At 48.5% G+C, this 18,613-nt stretch overlaps 2 protein-coding genes across 3 annotated transcripts in view; one reads left to right on the forward strand and one right to left on the reverse strand.

Annotated features, from left to right (window-relative positions):
- Positions 1-677: 677 nt before the first annotated feature.
- Positions 678-9,372, reverse strand: eci2 (enoyl-CoA delta isomerase 2). The gene is made up of 11 exons (XM_079233903.1): positions 9,331-9,372; positions 8,663-8,715; positions 7,781-7,884; positions 7,293-7,391; positions 7,028-7,219; positions 3,887-3,956; positions 3,418-3,520; positions 2,822-2,942; positions 2,469-2,558; positions 2,190-2,333; positions 678-952 (listed from the first exon to the last, which is right to left on the reverse strand). Exons 2-11 carry the CDS (start codon positions 8,664-8,666, stop codon positions 797-799), a joined length of 1,083 nt encoding a protein of 360 aa, XP_079090029.1. The 5' UTR covers positions 8,667-8,715; positions 9,331-9,372; the 3' UTR covers positions 678-796.
- Positions 9,373-11,355: 1,983 nt separating this feature from the next.
- LOC306750829 (NLR family CARD domain-containing protein 3-like) overlaps positions 11,356-18,613 on the forward strand; it is a 12,742-nt gene continuing 5,484 nt past the window's right edge. Inside the window, exons 1-5 of one of the 2 annotated variants that reach the window (XM_079234303.1) lie at positions 11,356-11,490; positions 13,484-13,600; positions 14,544-14,638; positions 15,288-17,178; positions 17,771-17,944. In XM_079234303.1, the coding sequence (XP_079090429.1) occupies positions 11,423-11,490; positions 13,484-13,600; positions 14,544-14,638; positions 15,288-17,178; positions 17,771-17,944 (2,345 nt within the window). In that variant the 5' untranslated portion in view covers positions 11,356-11,422. Of the gene's footprint in view, positions 11,491-13,483; positions 13,601-14,543; positions 14,639-15,284; positions 17,179-17,770; positions 17,945-18,613 lie in introns of both variants that reach the window. The other variant, XM_079234304.1, reaches the window with a different exon arrangement.

Below are 18,613 nucleotides of genomic sequence, written 5' to 3' on the forward strand. Positions count from 1 at the left end.
TCCAACCAATCACAGGTCTCCACAGTTCACCAGGTCTGAACTCCAGCTCCTTCAAACCCGATCAGTCTCTTACCCGTTATTGATCTGAACATTCATTCGTATTGAAACCTCATGTTCAACCAGACAATGCATCTTAAATACAGCATTTGCATCACAGTATTTACAGGTGTAGCAGAACAGTTGGTTTGTAATCCAGTTGAATGTGTGATTGGTGTAATATCTCTGCAGCCATAATGTTAGCTTCATCTTCTATATCTGGTCCTCCAGACATGCTGGACAAATGAAAATGATTTTCAAAAAGCCTAAATTGGAAGATGTTTTTTTAACTCTAAATAGGAAATCAAACAATATGAATTTGGAAGACACTATTTTACCAGGAGGATAAATACTGTTCTTGATAGAAATATGGATTTATTATTCATTTGAAGAAATGTTGAATTGTTTCTTCATCGTTTACGACTCGTGAGGAAAGATGCATTCAAGAACTGCAGGAAACACGGAACCTTTTACCAAACTGGTCTCAATGTTTCAGATTCTTCTCCATGAAATAATCAATGAAGACAAATGAATAGAGAATAACAACTCAACATTACAGAAGTGAGAAAACAACAAGAAACAATTATTAGTTTAATCTTCTGAAGATTTTACAAAGTGTTGAAGGCACTTTAACAATCGAGACACACACACACCTGTAGACACACACACACACCTGTAGACACACACACACACCTGTAGACACACACACACACACACACACACACACACACACACCTGTAGACACACACACACACACCTCTCACAGCTTGGCCTTGGCCTGGAAGAAACTCATGACGGCGTTGAAACACTCGTCTGACGTCCATCGCTCCTTCAGGCGCTCGACCTCGGCATCGTTCACCGCGTGGAGGCGGGGCTTCTCCACCGAGCGAATCAGCTGTTTAGACAAGAACAGGGACTGAGGGGGAGAGAGAGAGAGAGAGAGAGAGAGAGAGAGAGAGAGAGAGCGTAGAGTATTCAGTGTTCTCCTGCAGGCTTAATAATAATAATAATAATAATAATAATAATAATATTAATCATAATCCCACTAAACTTTGGCACGTAGCGTTGCCAGCACATGCGTCAAAGTACATGAAAGTGTGCGTCCTGATGGGGAATCGTGAGCTGAGACTTTTCTAAGAGATTCGACCGGCCGTTTCCCCAAAAAGTGCGAGAAATTGTCCCATTGACTTGAATGGGTTTCTGCGTGAAGAGAGCAATAAAACATCTTTGTTCCCATAGTGACTCGTCATACTTTATCGTAGAGAAATGATTTAAAGTTTAAAGCGTTGACAAAAGTCTGGCGTTTATTCGCCCAATTGTGTATTTGTTGATAGCTGGCAGTTTTCATGTAATTATTGTTCAAGTTTATGAGCATTTGGGACCGTTTCAGAGTTTACAATGGGTGTGTCTGGGCAGAGCGTTCAGAGGAGAGAATACTGACTGAGAGCAGCGACAGAAACTTGTAAAATAACTACGCATTTTGTCTTTAGTCCCACTCTTCATTCACCACTGCTGGATGAAACCGGAGGACGTGTTGTGCTTGTGCTTCACATGCGTCCTGGAATCCAACACACTTTTACGTTTCGTCAGCAGCCCGAAAGCGACATGCAGTCCATCAGCTGCTGCATTGACTCCATGTTAACTCTGACCAGTGTTCTCTCATGAAGCAAAGAGGAGCCCTTCAGGAACGGCTCAACACCAGTGCTCTGAACACAGAGGGGAGGAGCAACGCTCACATGTTTAACAAACAGAAGGAGCGCATCAGCGTTCAGCTGCTTCTTTCCTGTTCATTGAACTACTTGGTGATGTGTCCATGTTTTTGCCTCTGAAGCCGGGTTTAAGATGGTTTTGGAGACAATCCAGTCCCAGACTTAAGGCCTGCCCTTCACCCTGGTACCCATCACCATGGTAACCAGTGACCTGTGTCTATGAGGCAATAGCTGCTCTGAAGTCATCACACAGACAGAAAGGACTCAATCACAGTTATGATCTACTTCCATTCTAAGCTTCGTTTCGGTGCTTTTTTCTCACTGAAGCGTTCGGCCCTCACGATGTGTTCAAGGACCGTCAGAAAGATGGCAATGTGTGTGTGTGTGTGTGTGTGTGTGTGTGTGTGTGTGTGTGTGTGTGTGTGTGTGTGTGTGTGTGTTTACCTTGGGGGGCAGCTTGGCGTAGGCCTTCAGTCTGGTCCAGACCTCCGCCTGGAAGCTGCTGTCGGGGAAAACCTCCGTCACCAGGCCGCGTTCACAGGCTTGAACCGCCGACAGCTTCTTGTTGAACAGCAGCATCTCACTGGCCTGGGGACAGGAAGGGTCAGCATCGACCAATCAAACGCTCTGCAGGTCTGTCTGTCTGCTAGCTGTCTATAGGTCTGTCTGTCTATAGGTCTGTCTGTTAGCTGTCTGTCTGTCTCTCTGTCTGTCTGTCTGTACCTTGGCATGGCCCATGATCTTAGGGAAGGTGTAGGAGGAGCATCCCTCTGCGCTCTGACCCAGCTGAGTGAAGGGAGTGTGGAAGGAGGCCTGAGGGAGAAGACATGATATTTGTATTTTATATATATATATATATATATATATATATATATATAAAAATAAATAAATAAGTGTGTATAAGTACCTGGTCCGTAGTGTGTGGTATATATATATATATAAATAAATGTGTATAAGTACCTGGTCCGTAGTGTGTGGTATATATATATATATATAAATAAGTGTGTATAAGTACCTGGTCCGTAGTGTGTGGTATATATATATATATATATATATAAATAAGTGTGTATAAGTACCTGGTCCGTCGCATACACCAGGTCAAACAGTCCCAACACCGTCACAGAGATTCCTACAGCCGGTCCGTTCACCACGGCAACCAGCGGCTTGGGGAAGTCGATGTAGGCCTTCACGTACTTCCTGTGAGGGAACATTAGTATTAGTAGTATTATTATTATTAATGTGAGATGATGGTGGTACGTTCATATTAATGACTCAAATTGGTTTATTATTATTGTTGTTATTATTATTATTATTTCTATTAATCAAAACAGAAATGAATAATAATCTTAAATATCGACTAATAAAGTAATATAATATCTATAATAATAATATAGAGTTGAAGCTCTGCTTCATCTTAATGGACTTTTATTAATAATCAGAACGACGAGGCTGAGACGATATATTTATTCTAATAAAATGTTTTGGATTAAAAATCATAATGTGAAGCTTCGTTTTGAAGCGTTGGTCACTTGTGATGTATTCAAGGAGCGTGGGACAGGTGAAAACCTGCCGACAACGAGGGCTTCTACAGCTGCTGGCTGACCGGATCAGACTAAACAAAACCCATCAGCAGGTCTAGACCTCGGGACCAGGCGAGCCAATCAGAGCTCACCTGAGCAGGTCTCCCCCCTGCTGGGCCATCGCCTCCACTCCTCCCTCGGGAATGTTGGTGAAGTTGGACAGGTCGTTCCCACTGCAGTAGAAATCACCGGCGCCTGAAGTAATGAAATGATACATGAACAAGCAGGAAAGGGTGTGTGTGTACGTGTGTGTGTGTGTGTTTGTGTGTATGTGTATGTGTGTGTACGTGTGTATGTGCATGTGTACGTGTATACGTGTGTATGTCTGTGTGTGTGTGTGTGTGTATGTGTGTGTACGTGTGTATGTGTATGTGTGTGTACGTGTATACGTGTGTATGTCTGTGTGTGTGTGTGTGTGTGTACACGTCTGTGTGTGTGTGTGTGTACACGTCTGTGTGTGTGTGTGTGTGTGTGTGTGTATACGTGTGTATGTCTGTGTGTGTGTGTCTGTGTGTGTGTGTGTGTGTGTGTACACGTCTGTGTACGTGTGTGTATCTGTACCAGTAAAAACGGTGATGACTGATTCGTCGTTCGCTGCCTGATCCAGAGCTGCCATAATCTCGTTGTACATCTGAAAGAAAAGAAGAAATGGAACGTAAGAACAAACACGTTTGTGTACAAATAATAATAAATAATCAAACGTCATAAAACAAATACAAAAGTTTTTAAAGTTATTAAAATGAACTTTCATGTAGTGTTGGTTCTAACGCCCCCTGTGGACTAAAGAGGTAGTGTTGGTTCTAACGCCCCCTGTGGACTAAAGAGGTAGTGTTGGTTCTAACGCCCCCTGTGGACTAAAGAGGTAGTGTTGGTTCTAACGCCCCCTGTGGACTAAAGAGGTAGTGTTAGTTCTGGTGCCCCCTGTGGACTGAAGAGGTAGTGTTGGTTCTAGTGCCCCCTGTGGACTGAAGAGGTAGTGTTGGTTCTAGTGCCCCCTGTGGACTAAAGAGGTAGTGTTGGTTCTAGTGCCCCCTGTGGACTGAAGAGGTAGTGTTGGTTCTAGTGCCCCCTGTGGACTGAAGAGGTAGTGTTGGTTCTAACGCCTCCTGTGGACTAAAGTGGTAGTGTTGGTTCTGGTGCCCCCTGTGGACTGAAGAGGTAGTGTTGGTTCTAGTGCCCCCTGTGAAGTAAAGCGGTAGTGTTGGTTCTAGTGCCCCTTGTGGACTAAAGTGGTAGTGTTGGTTCTAACGCCCCCTGTGGACTAAAGTGGTAGTGTTGGTTCTAACGCCCCCTGTGGACTGAAGCGGTAGTGTTGGTTCTGGCGCCCCCTGTGGACTAAAGAGGTAGTGTTGGTTCTGGCGCCCCCTGTGGACTAAAGCGGTAGTGTTGGTTCTAACGCCCCCTGTGGACTAAAGCGGTAGTGTTGGTTCTGGCGCCCCCTGTGGACTAAAGTGGTAGTGTTGGTTCAAACGCCCCCTGTGGACTAAAGTGGTAGTGTTGGTTCTAACGCCCCTTGTGGACTAAAGCGGTAGTGTTGGTTCTGGCGCCCCCTGTGGACTAAAGTGGTAGTGTTGGTTCTGGTGCCCCCTGTGGACTAAAGTGGTAGTGTGGTTCTAGTGCCCCCTGTGGACTGAAGAGGTAGTGTTGGTTCTAACGCCTCCTGTGGACTAAAGTGGTAGTGTTGGTTCTGGTGCCCTCTGTGGACTAAAGAGGTAGTGTTGGTACTGGCGCCCCCTGTGGACTAAAGTGGTAGTGTTGGTACTGGCGCCCCCTGTGGACTAAAGCGGTAGTGTTGGTACTAGTGCCCCCTGTGAACTAAAGCGGTAGTGGTGGTTCTAGTGCCCCTTGTGGACTAAAGTGGTAGTGTTGGTTCTAACGCCCCCTGTGGACTAAAGCGGTAGTGTTGGTTCTGGCGCCCCCTGTGGACTAAAGTGGTAGTGTTGGTTCTGGTGCCCCCTGTGGACTAAAGAGGTAGTGTTGGTTCTGGTGCCCCCTGTGGACTAAAGAGGTAGTGTTGGTTCTAGTGCCCCCTGTGGATTAAAGAGGTAGTGTGGTTCTAGTGCCCCCTGTGGATTAAAGTGGTAGTGTTGGTTCTGGTGCCCCCTGTGGACTAAAGTGGTAGTGTTGGTTCTGGTGCCCCCTGTGGACTAAAGAGGTAGTGTTGGTTCTGGTGCCCCCTGTGGACTAAAGAGGTAGTGTTGGTTCTAGTGCCCCCTGTGGACTAAATAGGTAGTGTTGGTTCTGGCGCCCCCTGTGGACTAAAGTGGTAGTGTTGGTTCTGGTGCCCCCTGTGGACTAAAGTGGTAGTGTGGTTCTAGTGCCCCCTGTGGACTGAAGAGGTAGTGTTGGTTCTGGTGCCCTCTGTGGACTAAAGTGGTAGTGTTGGTTCTAACGCCCCCTGTGGACTAAAGTGGTAGTGTTGGTTCTAACGCCCCCTGTGGACTGAAGCGGTAGTGTTGGTTCTGGCGCCCCCTGTGGACTAAAGAGGTAGTGTTGGTTCTGGCGCCCCCTGTGGACTAAAGCGGTAGTGTTGGTTCTAACGCCCCCTGTGGACTAAAGCGGTAGTGTTGGTTCTGGCGCCCCCTGTGGACTAAAGTGGTAGTGTTGGTTCAAACGCCCCCTGTGGACTAAAGTGGTAGTGTTGGTTCTAACGCCCCCTGTGGACTAAAGCGGTAGTGTTGGTTCTGGCGCCCCCTGTGGACTAAAGTGGTAGTGTTGGTTCTGGTGCCCCCTGTGGACTAAAGTGGTAGTGTGGTTCTAGTGCCCCCTGTGGACTGAAGAGGTAGTGTTGGTTCTAACGCCTCCTGTGGACTAAAGTGGTAGTGTTGGTTCTGGTGCCCTCTGTGGACTAAAGAGGTAGTGTTGGTACTGGCGCCCCCTGTGGACTAAAGTGGTAGTGTTGGTACTGGCGCCCCCTGTGGACTAAAGCGGTAGTGTTGGTACTAGTGCCCCCTGTGAACTAAAGCGGTAGTGTTGGTTCTAGTGCCCCTTGTGGACTAAAGTGGTAGTGTTGGTTCTAACGCCCCCTGTGGACTAAAGCGGTAGTGTTGGTTCTGGCGCCCCCTGTGTACTAAAGTGGTAGTGTTGGTTCTGGTGCCCCCTGTGGACTAAAGAGGTAGTGTTGGTTCTGGTGCCCCCTGTGGACTAAAGAGGTAGTGTTGGTTCTAGTGCCCCCTGTGGATTAAAGAGGTAGTGTGGTTCTAGTGCCCCCTGTGGATCAAAGTGGTAGTGTTGGTTCTGGTGCCCCCTGTGGACTAAAGTGGTAGTGTTGGTTCTGGTGCCCCCTGTGGACTAAAGAGGTAGTGTTGGTTCTGGTGCCCCCTGTGGACTAAAGAGGTAGTGTTGGTTCTAGTGCCCCCTGTGGACTAAAGAGGTAGTGTTGGTTCTGGCGCCCCCTGTGGACTAAAGTGGTAGTGTTGGTTCTGGTGCCCCCTGTGGACTAAAGTGGTAGTGTGGTTCTAGTGCCCCCTGTGGACTGAAGAGGTAGTGTTGGTTCTGGTGCCCTCTGTGGACTAAAGAGGTAGTGTTGGTACTGGCGCCCCCTGTGGACTAAAGTGGTAGTGTTGGTACTGGCGCCCCCTGTGGACTAAAGTGGTAGTGTTGGTACTGGCGCCCCCTGTGGACTAAAGTGGTAGTGTTGGTACTGGCGCCCCCTGTGGACTAAAGAGGTAGTGTCTCTGAGCCCTTGAGGAAACACTTCACCTGAGGCGTGATGGCGTTTTTCTTGGCCGGCCGGTTCAGGGTGATGGTGGTGATGTCATCCTCCGTGGTGACCAATAGCGTCTCGTACGTCGTCCCGCTCCCAGCAGGCTTTGCGGCAAGCTGGGCGGAGCTCCCGCCTTCTGCGGCCACCAGGGAGCCAATCAGGTCGCAGTACTGCTGCCGGGCTTCCTCCTGCGGGACACAAACCGATTCAGGCCTCCGACCCGCTAGCCCTGCAGAGCCCAGGTGAGCCGATGGGTCCTACCTGAGACACGGAGCCCAGAGACCGCCACGCGTCCCACTTCACCTTGTTGACGAAGTCCAGCATGCCGGGTTTGGGGGTGTTGCAGGGACCCTGAGTGGCCTGCAGGAAGAGGAGGAATAAACTTCAAAATAAAAGTCCTGCAACCATCATGAGTAGAAGAGAAGAAGTTCAGTGCAGAACAGTTATTATGACATCATTCTTAAAGAAGAAACAAACAACGCTGAATTTCTTCAATAATATATCGAAATATAAGTTTTACTAATTAAAAAAAGAGGCTCCACATGTTTTATATATTAAACTATTCTCATGCTTATGTTAGATATCATCGCTTTGGTCACATTGTCTTCAGCTCAAGGCGACGTTCCTCAAAAAAAAGCTGTTAGACGTGCAGAGACTCTGGAGGAAACTCATTCATTAAGTCGCTGGAAGGCCACGCGCCTGTCTCTTTAAGAGGGACCCTTCACAATAAAAGCCCCAGTGACCCTGACCTGTTTGAACAGAGCGTAGATCCTCAGCTTGGCCTCGTTCCCCGGGTCCTCCTTCAGCGAGGACAGCCGGCTCTTGGCTTGCTCAAACTGCTCCGCCGTCGCACCTGCACACAGAACCCGGGTCTGAAGGTGAGGTTCTGGGTTCTGGGTTCTACGGCCTCGGTTCCGTCTGTCAGAAGCACTTAAACACCAGAAAGCACTTAAATACCAGAAAGTATTTCAATACCACAAAGTATTTAAATACTGCTGCAGGTCAAACCAACTGAGGTTACAGCCAGACTCTTCTTCACGACGCTGCAGTCCTTAGACGCACCAGGACCCTAAAGGACCAGGACCTTGACGCACCAGGACCTTAAAGGACCAGGACCCTGATGTACCAGGACCTTAAAGGACCAGGACCCTAAAGGACCAGGACCCTGATGTACCAGGACCTTAAAGGACCAGGACCCTGATGCACCAGGACCTTAAAGGACCAGGACCAGGACCCTGTCGCACCAGGACCCTGACGTACCAGGACCTTAAAGGACCAGGACCCTGATGCACCAGGACCTTAAAGGACCAGGACCCTGATGCACCAGGACCTTAAAGGACCAGGACCAGGACCCTGACGTACCAGGACCCTGACGTACCAGGACCCTGGTGGACCAGGACCCTGACGTACCAGGACCCTGGTGGACCAGGACCCTGGTGGACCAGGACCCTGACGTACCAGGACCCTGGTGGACCAGGACCCTGACGTACCAGGACCCTGACGTACCAGGACCCTGACGTACCGTACTTTTGTCCGTATTCCTTTTGAAACATCTGCGGGTGAATAAGCGCTCTGACTCTTCCTCGTGACTCTAACCCTTCAGCCGTGAACCAGGAGGCGGCAGGACTCACCCATCAGGGGGGCGGCCGAGCTGTGGAACTTCAGACCGGGAACGCTGGAGAACCTGAAGAACCACAGAACCAGAAAACACCAGTTACACAACCAGAGGAGAACGCTTCAAGAGGCTGGAGAACCAATGAATGAAGCCGGGTTCTGCCACAGTCTGAACAATGGGGTTCATGACTTTTCCATGACTTTAAACCAAATGTCCATTACTATTACAAATTTCCATGACTTTAAACCACATTTCCATGACTTTTCCACATTTCTATGACTTTTCCATGACTTTAAACCAAATGTCATGACAAACATTTAGTGAAATCTGGGTGTAAACAGTAAAAAGTGAGTAAATGTAGTATTTAAACTAACAATGAGAATACAAAGCATACAGTAAACCTTAAATGACTCAAATGAATGAGACAATAGTTTGATTAAAATAATAAACATTCATATAGATGCCTGTATGTATGCCTGCTTATATTCTGAGTCTTTCTTTTAAAAGCATATTTATTATTTAAATGGAAGGTCAAATGAACGACATGAACACATGAATATAACACATTTACAGAACACATGACGTCACTGCTCCAGCTGACCCTCGCTCCGTGGATGTGGAGCAGAGGTCACGTGGGTCGCAGCTCCGCGTTAAGGACTCTACAGGTGACAATGAGGCCCTCACCTGCTGAGCCGCACGCAGCGCCAGGGAGCGGACAGCTTCAGGGCCACGGCCGCCATTTGCAGGCGGAGACGGAGGTCCTGAGGGCGGCAGGACGGAGTGAGGGAGCCGGGGAGGAGGAAGCGCCGGTGTACACCGCGGGGTCCCGCCCACTCTGCGCGCCTCTGCTCTCCCATTGGCTGCCCGGTAGCGAGAGAACGCCTGCACCAATGAGACCGCACGCTTCAAAGAAAAGACCCGCCTCTGTGCGTGAGCTCGGCCAATCGGCGTCGAGAGCTCGGAACGCTTTCAGCCGTCTTCCATAAGCTCGTTGGAGACGAGCCAGATAAGCGCGCAATGCATGCCGGCTAGATTTCTGCACGGTTTGATGCCGACTTGCTCTGACGTCATGCACACGTGGTCAACGATGATAGGCTCGTTGGAAAGAGTCGAATGGACAGTTTTCAGCTGCCTTCAAAGAACACACAGGAAGTCACAGAAACAGACTTCCTGTTAGTTCTGTAGGCTTCTTGTAGTTTACAGACCTCGTTCTGATTTATTCATATGTGTTTATAAATATATATTTATAGAAATGTCTGTGTAGCTGCATCCTTTTTATGTCTACCTGTGAAATACATTACTACTGGTTCAGATGTGTGTTGTATAAATACTCTTTATTATATTATGCTTATTATTATTATTGTTATTATTATTATTATTATTAATTAGGCTCATCTCCAACGAGCCTAATCTCACGAGACCGAGGACACTTTTTGTGATTCCTTTTTGTGAGTTTGTGACTTACCTCTTTTCCTTGTGCCAAAGATACCGTGCCTGCCGCTCACCCTGTAGCTCACCCTGCCGCTCACCCTGCCGCTCACCCTGTAGCTCACCCTGTAGCTCACCCTGCAGCTCACCCTGCAGCTCACCCTGTAGCTCACCCTGCCGCTCACCCTGTAGCTCACCCTGTAGCTCACCCTGTAGCTCACCCTGCCGCTCACCCTGCCGCTCACCCTGTAGCTCACCCTGTAGCTCACCCTGCAGCTCACCCTGCAGCTCACCCTGTAGCTCACCCTGTAGCTCACCCTGTAGCTCACCCTGCCGCTCACCCTGCCGCTCACCCTGTAGCTCACCCTGTAGCTCACCCTGCAGCTCACTCTGTAGCTCACCCTGTAGCTCACCCTGTAGCTCACCCTGCCGCTCATCTCAGCATCTCTTGGGTCAGGATCCGGGTCAGGACCCGGTCCTGGGGGCTCCTGAGGGTCAGGACCCGGTCCCTGTCCCTCCGGAGGGTCAGGACCCGGTCCCTGTCCCTCCGGAGGGTCAGGACCCGGTCCTGGGGGCTCCGGAGGGACAGATGAAAGGAGGCTCACCTGAACCCACTTCCTCCTGTCACACAGAAAGATCCAGATCCAGAGCAACATGAAGGAGCTGATGTTCAACTTGTTCTAGTTCTTCACACAGAAAGCTTCTAGATTCTAGCTGAGAGACTCATGAACACATCATATTAATAAGAGGATGTGTGAGCTCTCTCTCTCACACACACACACACACACACACACACACTTCTACATGAATTCACCTGCTTTCCTGTAAATGAAAAAGGGGCGGAGCCACAGTGACAATGTGATCAGTAACATGAGAACATGCGTCATGAAGTTCAGACTCCATTTAGAGTCAACGCAGCAGAAGAAGAGACGTTGGAGGCTGAAGCAGAGTGAGTGTTGATCCAACATTTAATAGTTTTACTGTCGAAGTCTGTGAGTCAGTTTTCTCCCTGAGGACTGTAGAGGAGAGGAATGCTAGAATGAACGTCTGTGGATAAAAAGAGACTCGTAAAAAAGCGGGAGATTTACATAATTTGCTTGGTATTTGGTGTTATAGGGTGTGACAAACTTCTTCGTCGTGTGTGTGTGTGTGTGTCTGTGAGTGTGTGTGTGTGTGTTACTTCCTGTTCTCTCCTCTTGATTCTTGTGTCGTGAGCTCACAGTGTTCCTGTTTATCTCTCAGACTGACTTCAGATCAGAAGATGAGAGGTTGTGAGGAAGAGGAGGAAGAGGAGGAAGAGGAGGAAGAGGAGGACAGAGCAGAGTCTCTGGTCTCCGGCTGTCTGTCCATGAAGAGTGATCGCTCCAAAGATCATCCTCTACTCTTCAGTAATGAAACTGGACCCTCAGACTCAAAGTAAGAGAACTTTAATAACTCATTCAGGACTCATGTTCAGTTCCTGGACCTCTGACAATGTTTTCTGTACATTTAGAGATTTAGAGTTGAGTTTGAGGTTCTTCCTCTTCGTCTCAGTGACAGCTGTCAGTCACCTAGAAAAGCTGTGATGCTTATGAATTGTTCTGCATTTCTAAAACAGTTTTCTGTTCAGCAAATCATTAGCGAGTCGTGAAAATAAATTCTTGCTCAAGTGATTGAAAAGATTTGTGTTAAAAATCCATCCATCCATTATCAGCCGCTTATCCGGGGTCGGGTCGCGGTGGCAGCAGGTCCATCAGGCCGACCCAGGCTTCCCTCTCACCCGCAACACTTTCCAGCTCATTCTGGGGGATCCCGAGGCGTTCCAAGGCCAGCCGGGAGATATAATCCCTCCAGCGTGTCCTCGGTCTTCCCCGGGGTCTCCTACCAGTTGGACGTGCCTGGAAAACCTCTAATGGGAGGCGTCCAGGAGGCATCCTGACTAGATGCTGAACCACCTCAGCTGACTCCTTTCGACACGAAGGAGCAGCGACTCGACTCCAAGCTCCCTCCTGATGTCCGAGCTCCTTACCCTATCTCTAAGGGTGAGCCCGGCCACCCTGCGGAGGAAGCTCATTTCGGCCGCTTGTATCCGAGACCTCGTTCTTTCGGTCACGACCCAGAGTTCGTGACCATAGGTGAGGGTTGGAACATAGACCGACCAGTAAATGGAGAGCTCTCTTCACCAAGACAGACCGGTATAGCGGCTGTTTTACTGCTGCAGCCGCACCGATCAATCTCCAGCTCCACCTTACCCTCGCTCATGAACAAGACCCAGAGATACTTGAACTCCTTCGCTTCCTTCACAAAAACCCCAGAGGGACCCGGTCGAAAGCCTTCTCCAAGTCTACAAAGCACATGTAGACTGGTTGGGTAAACTCCCAGGACCCCTCCAGTGGTCTTTGAGGGTAAAGAGCTGGTCCACTGTTCCACTGCCGGGACGGAATCCACACTGCTCGTCTGGAATCTGAGGTTCGACAAGCGGTCGGAGCCTCCCTTTCAGCACCCTGGCATAAGCTTTTCCCGGGAGGCTGAGCAGTGTGATGCCACGATAGTTTGAGCACACTCTCCGGTCCCCCTTCTTGAAGATGGGAACCACCACCCCGGTCTGCCAGTCCATGGGCACTGTTCCCGACCTGAAAAGGCGTGTCAGCCTAGACAGCCCAACAATGTCCAGCGCTTTCAGCATCTCAGGGCGGATCTCATCCAGCCCCGGCGCCTTGCCACCAAGGAACTTTTTGACTACCTTAGCGACCTCTGCCAGGGATATAGGTGCAACCACTCCAAAGTCTTCAGGCGCTGCCCCCTCTCCAGGGGACTTGTTGGCCGGGTTTAGGAGTTCCTCAAAGTGCTCTTTCCACCGCCCGATGATGTCCCCAGTCCGGGTCAGCAGTCCCCCCCCCCCCCCCCTCCCCGCTGAGAACAACCTGGGGTAGGCCCTGCTTTCCCTTCCTGAGCTGTCGGATGGTTTGCCAGAACCTCCTTGAGGCCAACCGAAAGTCTTTCTCCATGGCCTCCCCGAACTCCTCCCATGCCCGAGTTCTAGCATCCGCGACCATCGCAGCTGCAGCCCTTCTGGTCTGCCGGTACCCATCAGCTGCTTCAGGAGAACCCTCGGCCAGCCAGACCTGAAAGGCCTCCTTCAGTTTGACGGTTTCCCTCACCCCCAGTGTCAACCATCGGGTTCTCGGGTTGCCGCTACAGCACCGATTACCTTCCAACTACAGCTCCTAGCGGCCGCGTCCACAATAGAGGCTTTGAACATGGTCCACTTGGATTTCATGTCCCCTTAGATGTCATCTAAGAGCACTAATACACACTTTAAACCCTTCTACATAACTACAGTAACAGTAGTTTGTGTATTCAGATCTACTTTAATGTCTTTGTTGTTATCAAAGATTAATTTTGAATAAAATCCTCTTGATGTTTGCAGAGTTGAGTCCAGACAGAGAGCAGAGTCTCCAGGATCCATCTGTCTGTCCATGAAGAGTGATCGGTCCATAGGTAATCCTCCAGACTTCAGTAATGAACCTGGACCCTCAGACACAAAGTAAGAGAACTTCTACTATTAAAAAAAACAAAAAAAAAACTGTTCTTTGAACCTTAAATATATGGTACGTATGAAAAGCTGCAGGTTGTCTTGAGATTCCTCGGACCACTAAACTTGGACACAGCCAACATTATTCCCAGTCGCCTACCCATGCATATACTGAGCACTGAAACCACAGACAGTGGGACGCCTGCGGTTCTCATGATAATTAGCGTCAGCTGGAGTTCATACTGACAGTGGTGCGGCCAGGTCCTTCAAGTGGTCCATCAGAGGATCTGTTCGAAACCAACTCTACATGTTCTGTGCACCATCCAGCTGCCACTGGGAGAGGAAGACCACCCAACCTGGAGAGGAAGAGCTGGGGTATTGAAGCGGCCATTTTGGCATCTCAAAAAGGCAACACGTTTCAACATTGTCTTGTCTTACATGAATTATTTAATTTTGTTTATGTAAGAGCCCCTCCCATTTGTTATGACATCAATCAAATACTTTATTGTTTGAGGGAAACATGTAAACGTTCATATGTATATACTGTAGGGGACTGCCTCGGGCCCCAATTTGCACTTTGTTTTCCATTATCAAGGGCAAGTAATGAAAAGTATGCTTGTACCCGGCTCCGTTGTGCACCACTTTGTCTGTTCTCCTTCTAACTTTTATGGCTCTAGGAATTATATGTCTGAAGATATTGGAGCTTAAATCTAGCTTCCGGCCTCAGAAGCTTTTTGAGGTTGAAAATGACTCAATTACCAGGGACAAAAATGAATATGGTAATCTTAAAATTAAGCCAACAATGTTTAATCAATTTTCCTTTTGTTGTCAAATAGTGCATACATACATTTTGAACAAACACTAAGACACAGTAAAGGACACAATCAGCTCATAATGGAGGACCTTTACTGACCAACCAACAAATCATTGTAGTAATAAAGAAATGTCTCCACAGAGAGAAGAGGAGTCTTGTTCCTGAGGAGGAGTTGATGTCCAGAACCAGAACCAGAGCTGGACTGCAGGCAGCCAGTGAGAACAGCACTGTACAGAGTAAGACCCACCATGTCTCTGCTGATGTCTTCATGTCTGGAAACAGGAAGTGTTGTTCTCATACAGGAACTCTTGTTGAGTCTCACAGAAGACATTTAAGATCTGCTCCAGCAGACAGTTCTGCTCTGCATCCCTGTTCTTCTTTGAGAGACAATATGAACCCACAATACATAAATGAAGGTTATGTTTTGGTTTCATGATAGCGCCCCGTCTTTGCATGAACCAATCAGAATGCTGTTGGTTCTTTACTTGTCTCTTGCTGGGCTCAGTGAGCGTTGATCCAGGCCATGAATACATTTCCACTGCAGCCTCACAGCAGGAAAACCCATCTGAGCTGTTGAGGCTCTGTTTGGTAGCAGGTCAACAGCACCATGACGGAGACGGTCTCCTCCCTCAAACCAAAACCACGTCTGTAGCTCCACTGACTGGATCAACAGGTGTCTGTGCTGCTGACCAGAGAGAAAGCTCTCTGTGTTCACATCCCACTACTTTGTAGCTTCTAACTGAACCAAACTGAAAGTTACTTCACTCACGAGTCCTCGTCTGTACCTTCAGATATCGGCCTGATTTGATAGTTTTACTGATTGTTTTAGTCAAATCAATATCATGTCTTCTTCATGTGTTCTCTCTTGTTTCTCTGGTTCAGCAGATCGTGGTCTGCAGGAGGTTTTAGATGAACACAAGATCAGTCTGAAGAAGAGATGTGAACGTGTGACTGAAGGAAGTGGTGAAACAGGAAGTGGAACCCTCCTCAACAGGATCTACACTGAGCTCTACATCACAGAGGGACAGAGTGAAGAGGTTAATACCCAACATGAGGTGAGGCAGCTGGAGTCAGCCTCCAAGAAGAAGACCCTCCATGACACTCCCATCAAGTGCCACGACATCTTTAAAGCCTCAGCTGACCAGCAGAGACGCATCAGAGTGGTTCTGACCAACGGCGTCGCTGGCGTTGGAAAAACCTTCTCGGTGCAGAAGTTCACTCTGGACTGGGCCGAGGGTTTGGAAAACCAGGACGTGGGTCTGGTGGTTGTGCTTTCGTTCAGGGAGCTGAACTTGATCAGAGATGAGCGGTTCAGTCTTCTCAAGCTGCTCCATGTGTTCCATCCAACATTACAGATGGTCCCAGCAGAGCAGCTCTCTGTCTGGAAGCTTCTGTTCATCTTTGATGGTCTGGATGAAAGCAGACTTGCTTTGGACTTCATCAACAATGAGGTCGTGTGTGATGTCACACAGAAGGCATCGGTCAACGTGCTGCTGACGAACCTCATCCAGGGGAACCTGCTGCCCTCGGCTCTCGTCTGGATAACTTCCAGACCTGCAGCAGCCAATCAGATCCCTCCTACTCGTGTTGACCGGCTGACAGAAGTACGAGGCTTCACCGACCCCCAGAAGGACGAGTACTTCAGGAGGAGGTTCAGTGATGAAGAGCAGTCCAGCAGAATCATCTCACACATCAAAACCTCCAGGAGCCTCCACATCATGTGTCTAATCCCAGTCTTCTGCTGGATCACTGCTACAGTTCTGGACCACATGTGGACCACAGACCAGAGAGGCGAGCTGCCCAAGACCCTGACCGACATGTACTCACACTTCCTGCTGGTCCAGACCAAGAGGAAGAAGCAGAAGTACCATGAGGGACATGAGACGAGTCCTCAGGAGCTGATGGAGGCTGACGGGGAAGTTCTTCTGAAGCTGGGGAGGCTGGCGTTTGAACATCTGGAGAAAGGAAGCATCATGTTCTACCAAGAAGACCTGGAGCAGTGTGGTCTTGATGTCACGGAGGCCTCGGTGTTCTCAGGAGTCTGTACACAGATCTTCAGAAGAGAGAGTGTGATCTTCCAGAAAACCGTCTACTGCTTTGTTCATCTGAGTGTTCAAGAGTTTCTGGCTGCCGTCTACATGTTCCACTGTTTCACACACAGGAAGACAAAGGTACTGGAGGACTTCATGGGAGACGACTGTAATTACATGGACAGTTCCTCATCCCTGGATAGTAGTTCATCTGTGACTGAGGAGGATAATGATTGTGATAATGACAATCTTTATGATGAATATCATGAGATCACTGATTCATCTCTGGAGGACTTCCTGGTGAGAGCCATGGAGAAGTCCCTCAAAAGTGAAAATGGCCAGCTGGACCTGTTTGTCCGCTTCCTTCATGGCCTCTCTCTGGAGTCCAACCAGAGACTCTTAGGAGGCCTGCTGGGTCAGACAGACAACAGTCCAGAAACCATCCAGAGAGCCATCAACAACCTGAAGGAGATGAACAGTAAGAATATCTCTCCTGACAGAAGCATCAACATCTTCCACTGTCTGATCGAGATCAAGGAGCTCTCAGTTCATCAGGAGATTCAGGAGTTCATGAAGTCAGAGAACAGATCAGAAGAGATTCTCTCAGAGATCCAGTGCTCAGCTCTGTGCTACATGCTGCAGATGTCAGAGGAGGTTCTGGATGAGTTGGACCTGAACAAGTACAACACATCACTGGAGGGACGGCGGAGACTGATTCCAGCTGTGAGGAACTGCAGAAAGGCTGAGTGAGTCCAGATGTGATTAACTTCATAAATCAGTGTTGATCAGTAGTTTAGTTCTTCGAATATATAATCTATCAAATGTATTTTATTCTTAAAATAGTGTTCCAGTTGTTTGATACAACATTTTAAGTCAGTTGTATTTAGTCACAGATGTTCTTGTGGTTTCAAATGCTAATACATACAGGTATATTTAAAAAATAGTTTAGTCCTGTAACATTCAGTACTTACTGAATTTTCCAGTTGATGGAGGTGAACCTGACAGCAGCAGGTAGCTATAGTGGACATGTTTTTGTCATGAAGAAGTCTTCATGCTACCATAGGTGGCGACAGATCTGGGATCAGATCCCACTGACAGACTGACATCATGGAAGCCTCAATGTAACAACACTCTGTCTCCCTTCATCTGCACATTCAAGAAACACTCAGATTAAAATCTGCAGACCAGAGAGAGATGAGTTCTTGTTTCATGTGAAACAAAGTGAGCTGAGAGCAGCTGAACCACTGATGTGAAGAGATAATGTTCATCAGCACAGGAAGCAGGAAGTACATATTACATGTTTCACCATAACATTTTGTAATATTTGTGTCATTACAGCCTTTCTACTTGTCGACTCTCAGAGACTCACTGTGAAGTTGTGGTCTCAGCTTTGAAGTCCAACCCCTCCCACCTGAGAGAACTGGACCTGAGTTACAAGCACCTGCAGGATTCAGGAGTGGAGCTGCTGTCTGCTGGACTGGAGAGTCCTCACTGTAGACTGGAGGTTCTGAGGTCAGTCTGCTGGACTGAAGAGTCCTCACTGTAGAATGGAGGTTCTGAGGTCAGTCTGCTGGACTGAAGAGTCCTCACTGTAGAATGGAGGTTCTGAGGTCAGTCTGCTGGACTGAAGAGTCCTCACTGTAGAATGGAGGTTCTGAGGTCAGTTCACTGACTGGAAGGTTTCAGGATGTCCCTGAAAACAAAAGCAGAATCTTTGTTAGAGTAACAGAACGTAGAGAAATGAAGTGATTGACAGGAGAGTTTGTAGCTTCCAGACTCACATGGTGGTCCAGTCAGTCAGTGCAGGTGATGTCAGTTTGTTTCCTGTTTTATTTTTTAGTTCCCTGCCTATTTTGTCCTTTGCCCTGGTGTTTTTCCTGCCAGTGTGATTACCTTTTTCTGCGTTGATCAGCGTTGTGTGTTTTTGCAACGTTCCTGTCTTGAGTTCTGCTTTGATTCCTTGCCCCATTACAAACCGGCCACACATCGACCCAGCTGACCATAGTTCGGTGCAAGCTGCGCTCAAAGCCACTGTGAACTCGCCTTGCCTTTGGACGGCCTCTCAGTGTCCTCCCATTGGTCCGCAGCTTTGCCTGGTTCATGTCCCTGCAGGACCGCAGCGTCCCTCTGTTTTAGCCGAGCTCCAGGGCCCAGAGACCCAGTGGCCAGGAGTTCTGTCAT

This window comes from Taurulus bubalis (assembly GCF_910589615.1).
Source record: "Taurulus bubalis genome assembly, chromosome: 18".
NCBI lineage: Eukaryota > Metazoa > Chordata > Actinopteri > Perciformes > Cottidae > Taurulus > Taurulus bubalis.

Bases quoted from the DNA above. Each gene is read 5' to 3' on its own strand.
- eci2 (XM_079233903.1), bottom strand. The intron at 7,392-7,780 runs GTCAGGGTCACT...CTCTTCCTGCAG, and splicing joins TCTACGCTCTGTTCAAACAG to GCCACTCAGGGTCCCTGCAA. The intron at 3,957-7,027 runs GTGAAGTGTTTC...CTTTTCTTTCAG, and splicing joins AAAACGCCATCACGCCTCAG to ATGTACAACGAGATTATGGC.